The sequence below is a fragment of the Nicotiana tomentosiformis genome, chromosome 6, assembly GCF_000390325.3.
Source record: "Nicotiana tomentosiformis chromosome 6, ASM39032v3, whole genome shotgun sequence".
Classification (NCBI taxonomy): domain Eukaryota; kingdom Viridiplantae; phylum Streptophyta; class Magnoliopsida; order Solanales; family Solanaceae; genus Nicotiana; species Nicotiana tomentosiformis.
Window position 1 is genome coordinate 143,509,762 of NC_090817.1, and position 15,509 is coordinate 143,525,270.

A 15,509-nucleotide genomic window follows, 5' to 3' on the forward strand; every position below is an offset into this window, starting at 1 on the left:
CCTAAGGCTGTATGACGGCATGCTGCTGGTATACTCGTCTGGCTCATGAAGGTCACCCGGCAAATCAGCATCAACATCATCAACAGGGGCTTCAACGCCCCCTTGCTGGGGACCACCTCCTCACCGCCCACCACGACCCCGTGGGGCAGCCCTGCCTCGTGGGGCACCCCTATTTCGTGGGGCACCCCTACCTCGTGGGACACCCCTATCTCGCTGGTACTGCTCTGGTGCGACATAAGCAGGGTCGTGTCCTAAGCGCTGATCCTCTCGGGCTCGCTGCAGTGTCTGGGCAGCCACCTCTGCAACCTGCCGGCCACAATCGTGCAAAGCGGTCGCTCCCTCGCCGGCATGCTGCTGCATCTGCAATCCCATCTGGTAGACTATATGTAGGCCAATAGCCTGCACAACGTATAAAATATAAACTACAGAACACTATGTTACAGTTATATAAGTAATAATACCAGAAAATATACCAGGGCCTCGTGCCGCCCGGAGAATGGAACATACCGACCGCCAGCTCGATGAATGGGATTCCCGATGAAAAGTCGGGTAACGCGGCGGTACCAGGGCATATACTCATGAATAGTATCCGTCTGGCTCTGTGAGGGGGGCTGAATCAGGTCAGCTCGCCGGTCCCAAGTATCGACATGCGCCTCTAGCCATGCCATATATTCGTCGTCCACCCTGGAACGATCATCCCGCTGGTAATGTGTGGGCTCCCATGTGGTCCCTCTCGGTACAAGCTGCGGACGGCCAAACTAGCGAAGTACCTGCTCCGTGGCATGATGCTCCACAATACCGAGGCACATCAGCGGGACGGAAGTGCTCCAAATCAGTCGGCCGACCGAGCAATAATCGGGCAGGCTACCTAACAAGTCATCGTTGTATGATGTCGAGATGAACTATTAAATAACAATAGAAAACGTGAGTATGCGCAACACATGTGAAGCTACACCAAGTAAGCTTAGGTATACATTTACTTGTGCGTCCTCTAGCATATCCAACAAATCCCTGCAAAGGGGTAGATTATGTCGAGCCTCGTAGATATGTACGTATCCCCGCCGGAGAACCCACCTCCTAGTTAGAGGGAGAAAAGGAGGTGGTACATCCGGAGGTAATGGTGGTAGAGGTGGCTGCAACTGCAGGAACCGCTCTCAGGCCCAAACCTAACATACAAAGTTGACGTAAAATTTAAGATAAATTTTTACTAGATATGTTATAATGAATAGAGTATTCGAATATGTTGTCACCTGTAGCAGCGGCAAAAATCCACATACGTTATGTTGGGTGCCCATGCTCGCCCGACACATCTGCATGTACAAGTAGTCAAGAACAGCAACACCCCAGCTGTACTGGGATAAATCATCTAGCCGCTGAAGATGATAAAGAAATCTCAAGCTGACTAGGTTCCCCGAAGTGTTCGGGAACAAGACCCCTCCAAACATAAGGAGCAGCAGCAACCTCATATACCGGTGAATATGCAAATCATCTGTCTCGCCAGTGATGTCGGGGTGCAATATCTCCAAATGTTGTCGAATAGCTGTCAAACTCATGCGACTGACCCCTGAGTGTGCAGTATCATCCTATGGCCTGAAACCAGTGAGCTGCTGCAGCATGTCCAAATACTGCCCATGCGTCATCTCTCTCATGGCCTGAGGTAGTGCAACGGGCAGTCCATCAACGGGCAGCCCATATAAAACCTCCACGTCCTGCAGTGTGATGGTGGCCTCGCCAATGGGCAGGTGGAATGTTTGCGTCTCCGGTCGCCACCGCTCTATCAGGGCCGTGACCAAAGACCAGTCGAGCTGCAGTCGCCCGATCTCCAAAATCCTGTAGAAGCCTGTAACCCGCAGGTGCTGGACTACATGGGGATGAAGATTTGTGTCCTTCATAAAATCTCACATGTCGTCCACTCTCCTGGCGCGGAGAGTCTGGGCCAGTAACTCTCCCTCCCATACGCGGGCGGACCTATGATCGCCCTGTAACACTAATAGCTCATCGCAGAAAGGTCCGGGATGCATAGGCGGCACGCCCATGTCGTCTACTGTAAATTAAAAAATATTAATTGTATGTTTGTTTTGTAAATTAAATAATTAATTTTTATAGTTATACATTATTTAATTAGACAAAGTATTCACATATGGGTTCCAGACTCGATATTTGAGGCCGAGTAGCACCAAGTTATCCTGAATTATTGTATGTGTCAATTTTATTATTTTACATGTTAGTTTCATAATTTTGTATGTTTGTTTTGTAAATTAAATAATTATTTTTATAGTTATACAATATTTAATTGGACAAAGTATTCACATATGGGTTCCAGGCTCGATATTTGAGGCCCAGTAGCACCAAGCTATCCTAAATTCTTGTAAATAATTATACAATATTTAATTGGACAAAGTATTCACATATGGGTTTCACGCTCGATATTTGAGGCCCAGTAGCACCAAGCTATCCTGAATTCTTGTATATGTCAATTTTATTATTTTACATGTTAGTTTCATAATTTTGTATATTTTGTTGTGTAAATTAAATAATTAATTTTTATAATTATACAATATTTAATTGGACAGAGTATTCACATATGGGTTTCAGACTCGATATTTGAGGCTCAATAGCACCAAGCTATCCTGAATTATTGTATGTGTCAATTTTATTATTTTACATTTTAGTTTCATAATTTTGTATGTTTGTTTTGTAAATTAAATAATTATTTTTTATAATTATACAATATTTAATTGGACAGAGTATTCACATATGGGTTTCAGGCTCGATATTTGAGGCCCAGTAGCACCAAGCTATCCAGAATTTTTGTATGTGTCAATTTTATTATTTTAGATGTTAGTTTCATAATTTTGTATGTTTGTTTTGTAAATTAAATAATTATTTTTTATAATTATACAATATTTAATTGGACAAAGTATTCACATATGGGTTCCAGGCTCGATATTTGAGGCCCAATAGCACCAAGTTATCCTGAATTCTTGTATGTGTCAATTTTATTATTTTACATGTTAGATACAATATTTAATTGGATAAAGTATTCACATATGGGTTTCAGGCTCGATATTTGAGGCCCAGTAGCACCAAACTATCCTAAATTCTTGTATGTGTCAATTTTATTATTTTACATGTTAGTTTCATAATTTTGTATGTTTATTTTGTAAATTAAATAATTAATTTTTGTATATTGGATAGAGTTTGTGTTTGATCTATCAGTATAAGATATACTTAAACAACAGGGATACTACGCTAAAAGGTTCTACATTTTACTAAGCTTAAAGGGCACTATATTACTAGTCTTTAAACAAATAAATAATCTAAACTAGATAAAATCAACAAATGCATTTTAATCACAAAACATTCACGAAAATACATATAAAACAGTAAAAGTAATTTATTAACATTTTTATTAACAAATAGTAATGATTTCTCAATTTTTACATATTTTTTTAGAACACTAATATCTTAGTCCGGATAAAAATAACATACCAATTTAAATGCAAAAAAAAAAATACAAAACAACATGGAACACATTCAAAACACCTAATATGCATTATTTATACGAGTTTCGACATAAATAAAATCGGAATACCTCGATTTATTTTTTCGAAAAGTTGAAGAATTGAATATTTGAGTCCGAAACAAGCAAACCACAACAATAAGAATGGATGGCTAGGATGTGGGACCAACAATCTTGTCTTTTTATGGGACGGGTGGGGTTCACTTGAATTTTTTATCGACAAAATGGGGGGGGGGGGGAAGGGGACTGGTTTTAATCGTGGGGAAGAAGGGAAGGGGACCGTTTTTATCTATGTATAACGCGGTATATAACAGTGCTATACATATAGTGCTTTTATATACCGCGCTATGTCAGCCCAGGCATAACGCGGTTTATAAGGGTATTATATATTTATACCGCCCTTTTAAAGAACGCTATACCTTAACGTCCAAAACGTCCGATAAGGTATAGCGCTCTTTAAAAGAACGTTATACATAGTTAGGTAACCCTCTTTTTTTTTTACACGTATTTCCATTCTTTTTGTCAAAAAGAACCACAAATGAGTTCTGGTTCAAACACACCTTTATTAATTTATTTATTTGTGTTCCTTTTCTTTTTGTTTATATTGGGGTAGCAATTGTTAGGTTCCTTAGAGAAGGCAATGAGTTAAATTTTAGGTTCCTTAGAGAAGGCAATGAGTTAAATACTTCGGTCTTTAAGCTGAAAACTATTTAAGGAATTATACGAGAACAATGTTATTCTAATTTAGTCTACTTTTTGAGAAAATATTTAAGGAGTTTTGTTTTTCTGAATTAATGATTTATATAGCTTAAATTCATTGTGGTATAGGTTTTTGCTTTGAACATCACATCAAATTGATAATAAATCTCCTCGTACTTTGCTGTAAAAACTTGAAAATGTACTGAAGGCAATGAGCTGATGCTGGTCAAAGACAATGAGTGAGCCTATATATGACAAATATATGAACAAGGAAAAGGCTGCGCAATAGTTTAGACTAGGGAGTCCAATGGACATAAATGCCTGTGGCAAAGTTGATAGTCAAATATTGCAAAAAGCAAATTAATGCCTGTGAGATACTACAATAATAACTCCATAATTGACCTGGAGCATCAAAAGACTAGCACAGTTCATAGTGGTAGATCCTCCTATTGCATAGCCATGGAAGTTGGTTGAATTTTGACCAGTTAAAAAGACCCCAAAAATAGGAAATTGCATTTATCCACGTTATCTAACTTATTTTCTCAACTACTACAATATTAATTTCTTTAGGTGTAATATGGACTTTTTTTTTATACGAACACCAAAGTCCAAACTCCCTGTGTGAGCAGATACGGAGCCATGATTTAAATTTTATGGGTTCAGAATTGCTATCATTTAGGTTATTGGGTTCTAAGTTAATAATTTGTATATATTTAGTGAATTTCTTAAAACAAAAATAGGGTTTGAACAAAAATTATTGGGTTCGACCGAACCTGCGTTCTACACTCGGGCTCCGCCCCAATATGACATAATATTAAGTGTTTTGTATATTAGGTGAAGTACTAAGTTGGTGTTCAAATTGGACTATCATCTTGGAGTATTTAAAATTCAATGGAGGTAATTCTCGGAGGGATTATTCTGGTGCTATAAATAACTATTAAACTATCAATATTGTTTAATCAGTTGTAACATGGTATTATCCTCTTTTATAGATTGTCAACCAGTACTTGTTACAGATCATGGAATAGGTTTTTAAAGTAATTGAAACTGTATAAATTCGTTACGGTATCATGTATATAAACATTAAACGTTTGGACGGTATCTGCCTTGCAATTTTATTACATTTCAATCTTTGCCACTGTCTGGTCAAAGTAGGGAGTTATTAGCCCCTGCCTACTGCATAAATGAAAGCTTTAAAAGAAATGTAGTCTTTAATTCAACAAGGAAAGATGATTAGAACTCAAAAAATGAATATGAAGCACCTGTTTTCTTAATTGATAAACACCTCTTTGCCTGAAAAGGATACCTAACCACATGCTCCAGTTGTAAAATCCCTTTCCCTTTCTAAGTTTTGCTTCTAATTTTATTTTTCCTCAAATTGTTTTCTTGCTAGGGTAGGTACCTCTTTGTTGTATGATTGGAAATGAATAGGAGTTATGAATATTTGATCAATTTGTTGTTAAAAAATCCTCTTACCTAGGGAAACTCTACTTAAAGACCTATTTATAGATCATAAAAAGTTTGGCATGTCATGTATTTGGGTTTCATAACATTTTCATTTTTATTTTATTTTGTTGGATTTTAACACATGATACTAAAAATATTGGCATGTGGTAGGCTCACTAAGAAATAAAACATTCCTACCTATATACATAAGATATTTAGATGCCAAATATCTTCACAAACTAAATGTACATCCCAAGAAGAAACCAGTGGTCCATTAAGCATTTGTATCACATTTTTCGCATTCGATAAAATGTGAACTTTCTTTGTTAAGGATTAAAAATTCCAACCATTTCTCCTGCATTTGTGGCCAGAACTTGACAACTATAGCTGACACTGCGGCTGCATTTTTTGAGTATAACAATGTTAATCTCCAATCCTCATTTCCACCGCCCAAATGAGAGAGGGAAATGGAGGTTTTACAAGTCATTTGTTTTGGACATATCTTTGCCTATATACTCGATGTTTCACCACGTTTTTTTAAGAAGAGATTCCTCGACAAGAATACAGATATATACATTAGTACCATGTACGGTGCTTATACTTTTCTCAGTCGAGTGTCTATCGGAAATAACATCTTTATCCTCACAAGGTAGGGGTAAAGTCTGCGTACATATTATCATCCTCAAATCCCACGGTGTGAGATAATATTGGGTATGTTGTTGTTGTTGTTGTACCATGTAACATCCTATTCACATAATTGCCTACGGGAGTTGGCTATAACATTATTTAGGGGTTCAAACGAACCTAACAATTTTACTTAGACTCTCTATTTATATATAAAAATTCAATATATTTAATTGCGAATCCAATAACTAAAATGAGGTATGAGTTCAATGGCAAATTTAAAACTCATTATCTTCAAATTTTGACTCCGGCTCTATTTGGCTACCCATCAAATATGCTTGCTAGTTAATACATTAGTTTTCCTTTGGTAATGGTAATTCATAATAGAAAAGGATAATAGATTTAGATCTGAATGTGCAGAGTTTTTGAGACATAATAATTTGTAAGTATTGCATGAATTAAAAAGATAGAAGATCCTGTTATCTTTAGATGCAGCATTCAATTGGTTCTTTAAACTATTTAATACATCTCTGATAGAATAGAATAGAACAGAACAGAATAAAACTGCAGATCCAATCATCTTTGCAGATTTTGATCATGTAATATTGCCTGAAGGTCTATTACTATATCGCTACTGCTCTGACTAGATTTACCGAGAAATATTGGAGCTTTGAAATGCAGTTACAATAAGTAAATGGTCAAAAGTAAAAATAAATCCAAAAAAATGATAAATCCTCTACATTCAGAATAGTAATTTATGATTAATATGACATGCTTAACCAGTTTGGAATTGACGTATAATTGATTGATTGACCCTTTAAAGATGATTAATATAAAATTTTAGGATAATTTTACATCCTATAGTATTTTGATTTACACCGTCACATAAAATTCACCACTTAACGAAATAATTACTCCATTAAATATGCTAGTTTGGACTTTGCTCTCAACCTTTAAACCAGCAATCTACTTAATTAATTCTGCTTGGTGCCTATGGGAAGAGAGGTGAGAAATACATGAGTTTATGTTTGTCATTGCATTTCTAAGAAATGAAGTTGAGTGATTAGTAATTATCATTATTATATTACTACTACTATTATTATTATTATTATTATTATGAGTATGAAAATCCAACAGTATCCGATTTAATCGGTTAAGTTGGAATAATACAGTGATTGACCTGCCAAAAACACGTTAAACTGTTTCATTTGAAAAAACGATTTTCGCATAATAAATTATGTAGAACTAGTTCATGACATAAACGAAGAGTAATGTAGGGGAAATTTGTTGCATGAATCGATGAAAGCTTTTACGAAGGCATAGATAAAGGGATAATTGGTAATTTTCAACTTTCAACAGGGAGATTGGACTTTCGTGTTAGCTTTACGACTCATTATAAATATCAATGTAGTTACTATATGATATCATTTTTCGTGATTCGCCCAAAAATAAAAAAGATTAATATATAAAAAACATAACAGATCTTTATAAAGTCAAATTTTCTTTTATTTAAATTGTAATTTATTATAGGAGAATTTTTTATGTAACTGCAGTTTGAGGCAAATTTACAATTTAAAATGATAAACAACAAACAATAACAACAACATACTCAATGTAATTTCACAAGGGAAAAGGGTCAAATATACCCCATATACTTTCGAAAAATGTTTAAATATACCCTTCGTTATACTATGAGTCCAAATATACCCTTGCCGCTATACTTTGGGTTCAAATATACCCCTCATTTAAATGGAGGGACACGCGTCATCGTCTTGTTGGCCAATTCTAAATATCTTCAAATTAATAAAAAAGACTCATTACCCATACCCGAAAAGTAATTTTTTTTGTAAAAACTGGAAAAAAAAAAAAAAATTACTAAAAACTGAAAAAAACGAAAATATTTTTTTTTCCTTGTTGTACAAAAATATTGCTTAAAAAAAAACTGAAAAATATTTTCTAAAGCAATGTTTTTGTAAAAACTGAAAAGTAATTTTCAAAAGTAATGTTTTTGTAAAAATTGAAAAAAACTGATTTTTTTTTAATAAAAACTGGCAAAATCGAAAATATTTTTTTTTCAGTTTTTAGAAAAATATTGCTTTAAAACAAACTGAAAAATAATTTCTAAAGCAATTCTTTTTGTAAAAACTGGAAAACAAAAACTGAAAAATAATTTTCTAAAGCAATGATTTTGTAAAAACTGAAAAAAAATAAATATTTTCATTTTTTTCAGTTTTTAGTTTTAAAAAATTCAGTTTTTTCCAGTTTTTACACGCTTTAGAAGATTGCAAAATATTTTTGTTTTTTTTCAGTTTTTAGTAAAAAAAATTCAGTTTTTTTCAGTTTTTACAAAAAAAAAATTACTTTTCGGGTATGGGTAATGAGTCTTTTTAATTAATTAGGAGATATTTAGAATTGACCAAGAGGACGATGACACGTGTCACTCCGTTTAAATGAGGGGTATATTTGAACTCAAAGTATAGCGGTAGGGGTATATTTGGACTCATATTACATTTAAATATTTTTCGAAAGTACAGGGGTATATTTGGATCTATAGTGGTAGGGTCTGCGAAAGGTTGTGTGTACGTAAACCTTACTCCTACCTTGTGATGACGGATAGACTGTTTTCGATAGAATCTCAGCTCAATAAATGCATTCCAAAGCAGTTTTAAAAAAGAAAATTAGTAATGAAGAAGCCATGAAAAAATAATAAGGAAAGCATTACAAAGCATTTGAAAATAAGGGACATTAACAACAACAAAATAATAAAATAACTGAAGCACAAGAAATAACAGGTAATAATAAAAAAATCAAAGAATAAGACAATATCAGAATAGTACTAATAGTAATACTACTGGCATGACAGAAGAAGCAGATAATGAGCTCCAAACGACCACCAAACCTCTCCCACCGGAAGCGAGACAATACTCAACTACGTGCTGACCTTCTATCTTAATCCACACATTATATCCTTTCTAATTATTTTTTCCCAATACTTCTTAGACATATAGTTCACGTTACTGGTTCAATACTTCATAGTATAGTTCACATTACTGGTTCAATTATTCTCATATACATAAACTACTGGATAAACAAAAATGTCAAAACAAAAACTTTTCCTTTCCGCCTATTTAATCTCAGTCTCTCCCATTTTATTATCCTTCCTCCTCTTTCTTTCTCTCCTCATCTTCTTTCTCCTTCTACTACCAACATTAACCAAACTCCTTCTTTCTCTCTTTTTCTCTAGCTATAAGTCCACATTTACAGAATAAGTAGGAGAAAATTAGCCATAACTCAATCTCATTCTTGTCAAAATTTGAGTTAATTTCTAGTTTCAATGGATAAAGACTACTTCTCTAATGGTGGAATTCCACCGCTCCTCCAATTTGAACCCAGAATTCCATTAAATTCCATTTCAGGGCAATCTTCAGACTGTTTTCTAAACACCCATTTGGACAATAAATCTATAGATCAATACACCAATTTCGATTCAGCTTTGAGTTCCATGGTCTCATCTCCTGTTGCCTCCAATTCTGTAAATTCCAACGATAATTTCGCACTCCGCGAATTAATTGGAAAATTAGGCACAATTTGTAGCTCTCCTCCACCTCAATTCACTGATTATGCTGTGAATTATGATCATATTAATAATATTAATAACAGTGATTCCACTATGACTTCATGTTATAGTACACCTTTAAACTCTCCTCCAAAATTACGAAATAATATACCAAATTTTGATATTTCAGTTCCAGTAAATCCTCCTCAATTTCCTACAGTGTCACCTAATCCAGAGTTTTCACATAGAACTGCTAAATTTTCTTGTTTTGGTAGCAGTAGTTTTAATGGCAGAACGAGTCAATTTGGGCTAAACAATACAGAATTGAGTCATAGATCTAGGAATGAGCCTATGGGAAGTGGAAAATTATCTAGAATATCGAGTAGCCCTTCTCTTGTACTACAGAACAAAAATTCAGGCCAAACCCAGGTGGAAATGATGTGTGAAAATTTGGATTTGGGCAAATTTTCAGGTCCTAATAATGCCAATTCCAATGAAGAATGTTCTGTTTCTGAACAAATCCCAAGTGGTGAAATTGGGTCAAAAACACCAAAGGAATTGAATTCTAGGAAAAGAAAAGCAGTTTCAAAAGGAAAAGGAAAGAAGTATAATGAGGCTGAAGCTGAAGATGGTACAAAGGAAAAGAGATCTAAATCAACAGAAGGTAATGGGAAGAAAAATGGAACAGTTAAAATGGAGGAAACAAATGGTAGTGAAGGTGATGAAGCTGAGAAAGAAGCAAAGGAAGAGCAAAAGCCAGCAAAGGATTGGATTCATGTTAGAGCAAGAAGAGGTCAAGCCACTGATAGTCATAGTCTAGCTGAAAGAGTAAGCCTCTTAAATTCTTGATTTCTTTTTTGTTTTTTTGTTGAACCGTGTGATCAGCTATCCTTTAGATAGGATACATTTTAATTTAACTTAAATATTTTTTAACATATATTGTTATGACAGTATGAATTATGTGACCAACTTGTCTAAATACTTAGCTCCAATTTGATCATAGATTTTGGTTCTTTTTTTCAAAAAGAATTTAAAAACACAGTTTGTTCATGGAATATGATTCCTATTTGGAAAAAAAAATTTCGGAGAAATTTTCTTCCACTCATAATATTTTAATTTTTTTCAAATAAAATGTATGTATAAACTTAACTTCTAACTTCCAAAAATTATTTTTTAATACAACTTCAATTTATTTTTTCAAGTTTCAACCAAATTTATATTCAAACGCTAGCTTAAACTGTTAGGAGGGATACACTTTTATTTACTCAATTATATTTTTAACAGTTTGGAGGCGAAATTTTCATCTGTAGTATTATCTAATGATCGCTTTGTTTGCCATTTGCTTAGGTCCGTCGAGAGAAGATCAGTCAAAGAATGAAGTTTTTGCAAGATCTTGTACCAGGCTGTAATAAGGTTTGTCCCAAATGCTTCAGTAATTTCTTTGTTTCTGATTCTCTTTACTCTGTTTATGATCAGATGAAGATTTAACTTCCATTTTAAGTCCAATTTTAACCTGCATAAACAATTTTTACTAGGTGACTGGAAAAGCACTAATGCTTGATGAAATTATAAATTATGTACAGTCTCTCCAACGCCAAGTTGAGGTAATTCAAGATTTTGATAAAGCATGTTATGAAAATGGCACATGCAATTTCTTTTGGTTCATTATCTAATTAATCAATTATCATTAATGCAACATTTTGTAGTTCCTATCCATGAAGTTGGCTTCAGTGAACCCAAGAATGGATTTTCACATAGATAATTTCATCTCAAAAGATGTAAGTTTTTGACAAATTAGCTATGTTGCGCGAACTCTCCAAAATACTGCTGTACCCATGTCGGATCCTTCAAAAATGTATACTTTTGAAGGATCTAAACACGCACCCAGTACATTTTTCGAGAGTGCGAGCAACATAACAAACCAATGAATGGCTTCCTTGTAACATTTATATTACATTCTAATTGAATTTATGGGTTTTTTTCTTTTCAGATATGCCAATCAAATGGCTCTTTACAACAACATATGTTCCCATTAGATAGATCTTGTGAAAATCTTAATCAGGTAATTAACCGGGCAAAATTACTATTCATATTATATGTCCTTGGCAGTAAAAATATTTGCATTTTCTTATTTGGTTGTGTCAACTTTCTTGATCCAGCTTCACACAATCTGTGAGGATGAACTGCAAACAATTGTTCAGATGGGATTTAGCCAAAATTCTTACCAGGACCTAACATTGCAGTCACAAGCTTTTCCTGGTAAGAAAAGGGGACGTAAAATTTTATTTTATTTTATTTTTGGGGGCGGAGGAAGTAATGATGGGAAAGTGCAGCATTCAGTATTTCGGGGTTGACATGTGTGAAAAATAAGTATAAATAGTACGAGAAGCAAGTATAAATAGAGTTAGACATACATTTCAGAGTCCGAGATGTCTAAATTCTGAATTTGTCACTAGGAAGTGCGCTGCTTATACTATGAATTTCAGCTAATAATGAGAGAGAAATTAACTTGTGATTAATACATTTGTTTCTTTTGATGCAGTGCCTAATTCGACGTCTAACATGAAACTTGATATGTAATCACAATTCATTTATCCACAGGACCACAATTTACCCCCACAGGAGAAAGAGACTGCTTGTATATAAGCAGAGATTTTTAGTTTAATCTGCTTCATAAATTGCTAATTGACAAGATTAGGTGAAGTTTTAAGAGATTTATTTTCCTACTTACTGTAATCTATAATTGGTCTGAGCATTCTAATTTTTACTTTGGATGAGCTGTAGTATCTACTGTATAATGTTAGGAAATAAGAGTTTAATTTGGGTGCATAATCTTAACAGCATCTCATGTAAGATACATTTCTCTGTAAAGCAATAAAAATAGAGATATTATTACGAGCTTTTATATTCCAAATCATTGTCGATTAGTGTTCTTTTACGTAAATCATATCAATTGACAAGATATATCCCAAATCTTCAAAAGATTTGCTTATGGTTGGTGTCAAATTATACAGTGATTAAATCAGAAGTTTTCCAACCATTTATGATTATTTAGTTATGTTGTAACCAGCTGTGTTATTGTCCTTCTTTGCTTAAAAGTCTCATATAAAATGATTAATTTGTTAGAACCCTAAGTTAGTTTGAGATGGGAGTCAAGTAGTCAACCATGATAAACAATGACAAAAATATACAAAGTGAAATTTTACGATGGGAATCTGGAAAGGGTAGTGTGTACGCAAATCTTACCCTTACCTTATTAAGGTAGAGAGACAGTTTCCGATATACGCTCGACTGAAAAGAAATATAATAATGGCGAAGTCATGGAAAAGAAGCAGTAGCAAAGCAAGAAAAATTGGATAACTGAAGCCAACAACATGTATTACTAGAAATCTAGAAATAAGAGAAAGCGGGAGAAATATTAATACTACTAATATGAAAAGGAAAACGTGTGGCTACCTACTAACCCTCTACCATACTTCTTGACTTTTACATTCTCCCATCAAGCGTATCTTTTTTTAATAACATTAGTGGTTGGATCATCTTGCGTGAATCTCGACTTTATTAATTGAGTACTTGCTATATTTTGCGTAACTAAAACTTAGATAGATTATAAGAAATCACCATAAGTTTTTCTTGTGTCCATTGAAATTTGAATTATAGTACATAATTTTCACCCTTAGATGCCACGATAGCACATTTTCTTTGGGGATAATCTTCAATAGATTAACCAGAAAGAGAAGCTTCTGTTCTTCTGTTTTACAGAGCTGAAAAGTCTAATTAAATAAAAAATAAAGTCGTAAATCTACTTACTTTCTTTCTTAATGAAAAAATGATTATCTTAAGAGGGGACATCAAAAAAATCCCAGGTTGTCAATTGGTGAGATTCTGACTAGACCCAATGAATCAGAGGACTTTAATAATTTTTCAACTAATCCAAAATAGTTAAATGAACAGGGAAAAGGTTAAGTGGAGTAGTGGAGTTCAGATATGTAAAGATACCTTAGAAAAAGATAGATTAATAATTTGATGGAACTTGGAAGAAGGTTAGTAAAAATCAAGTTTATGGGGTTTAACAATATATATTTCTGCTTTGCAGCCATATCTTGTTTTAATAAGAAAGATTCTTTCAAAAATGATTTCTTTTGTTTTTTAATAATATTTTTTAAATGATGATGTTTAAATCAGCTTACGTGCATGTAAACTATTTCATCGAATATTTGCTTGTACAATATTTCTTATATCTGTCCATCAAAGTTTAAATAGAAGAAAAAAATAGCTTTATTTTTGTGTCGCGTTAGAATTTGGATTCTGATCTTTAATATTTGCACCCACTTTATTTACCACGAGGCTACGTCCGAATTAACAATCACACAACATTTTGCTAATAATACTTCAAAATAAAAGGCCGACAGATTTGTTCCCAGCCATAAAAAGAATTTTTTTAAAAAAAGAAGAAAACAACAATCATGTAATGAGATGCGTTTGGAAGTTAAATTTCAATCTAATCCCCTATTATTGGGGTCATTTAGATCTGTGTTCACACTTAATTATACTATCAAATAATTCCAATATTAGTTTCCATTTTCCAAGGTTAGATTACGATTTTTAAAGGTAATTTTCACGACGATTTCCTCTCAGGATTTTGATGTCTTGTTCTTGGCCTAATGTAACTCTCCTTGTCTGAATAAGACAAATAATTGTGTGCATTTTAATTCTACTTTTCTTTTTCCAATCTAAAATTCAAAGACTTCAGTTTCTTTTTGAATGCAGCAGTAAGGATTAATTAGGAATGAATTGAATTGGCCAGTAAAAAGACAATTGAGACATTTGCAAAATAATTCTGGAATATTATAAATCAGCAATAATAGTTTGCATCAATTGGTTTAAAATCTTGAATCTGTATCTGTCTATATATTTCATAGTAGTTGATAACTATCTTGAAAATTATGTCTACATTCACGGTGGTAGATTCGAATTTAGACGTTGTAAGTTTTAAAATATATATTTAATTCTATTTATATTTATTTTTTCACACATATATAGTTCGACGCCAAAACACTAAATTCACAAAGCTCAAAAAGCAAAAAGAGCAAAGGTAAGTGGTTTCTTTACTTCGAGTCATTTTTTTTACTTTATTACCGAATTACTCAGCTGACATAAAGAAAGTCTTTGGTAATATTTGATGTACATTTCTCTGCGAGGAACTTTCTTTCTTGGTGCCTATTGACAAAGTATACCATTAATATTTAAAAAATTAACTTAATTGGCAAACTTAAAAAGTAAATTGAACCTAGATAAGTTTGTGCTTTTATATGCAGATGAGTTAGATTAATGAAAAAGAACAGAGATTAACAGCTTGTTTGGATCACACATCGTTTCATAATGTATCGTATCATATTGTATTGTATTGTATCATTTGATGAATACAATGTTTGGATAGATTGTATCGTTTGTTGTTGTTTCATGATATCACACACCAGCAATATGGAGAATAAACTTGCAATATTATAAAGAAAAATTATGATACAGGATAAATTTATTATATAAAAAGGTAGGGTACATGATAAAATAAAATTATTTAATAATAATGAAGGGTGAGATGAGAGAAAAAGACAAGATAACGATGCAACCATACCAAATTGGTCATTACATAAAGTGGCA

The 15,509-nt window shown here is 33.5% G+C and overlaps 1 protein-coding gene across 2 annotated transcripts; it reads left to right on the forward strand.

Annotated features, from left to right (window-relative positions):
- Window positions 1–9,457: 9,457 nt before the first annotated feature.
- Window positions 9,458–12,746, forward strand: LOC104092981 (transcription factor bHLH62-like). 2 transcript variants are annotated; one of them, XM_009598677.4, is made up of 7 exons: window positions 9,458–10,676; window positions 11,196–11,261; window positions 11,384–11,452; window positions 11,555–11,626; window positions 11,839–11,910; window positions 12,008–12,107; window positions 12,391–12,746. In XM_009598677.4, the coding sequence occupies exons 1-7, from the start codon at window positions 9,627–9,629 to the stop codon at window positions 12,426–12,428; spliced, it is 1,467 nt and encodes a 488-aa protein (XP_009596972.1). In that variant the 5' UTR covers window positions 9,458–9,626; the 3' UTR covers window positions 12,429–12,746. The 2 variants fall into 2 exon arrangements, with proteins under 2 accessions (XP_009596972.1, XP_033511208.1); XM_033655317.2 differs by lacking the exon at window positions 11,555–11,626.
- The last annotated feature ends 2,763 nt before the right edge of the window (window positions 12,747–15,509 follow it).

Coding starts and splice junctions, on each gene's coding strand:
- LOC104092981 (XM_009598677.4), top strand. CDS start 9,627: ATGGATAAAGACTACTTCTCTAATGGTGGAATTCCACCGCTCCTCCAA. Junction 10,677..11,195: donor GTCATAGTCTAGCTGAAAGA/GTAAGCCTCTTA, acceptor CCATTTGCTTAG/GTCCGTCGAGAGAAGATCAG. Junction 11,262..11,383: donor TTGTACCAGGCTGTAATAAG/GTTTGTCCCAAA, acceptor AATTTTTACTAG/GTGACTGGAAAAGCACTAAT.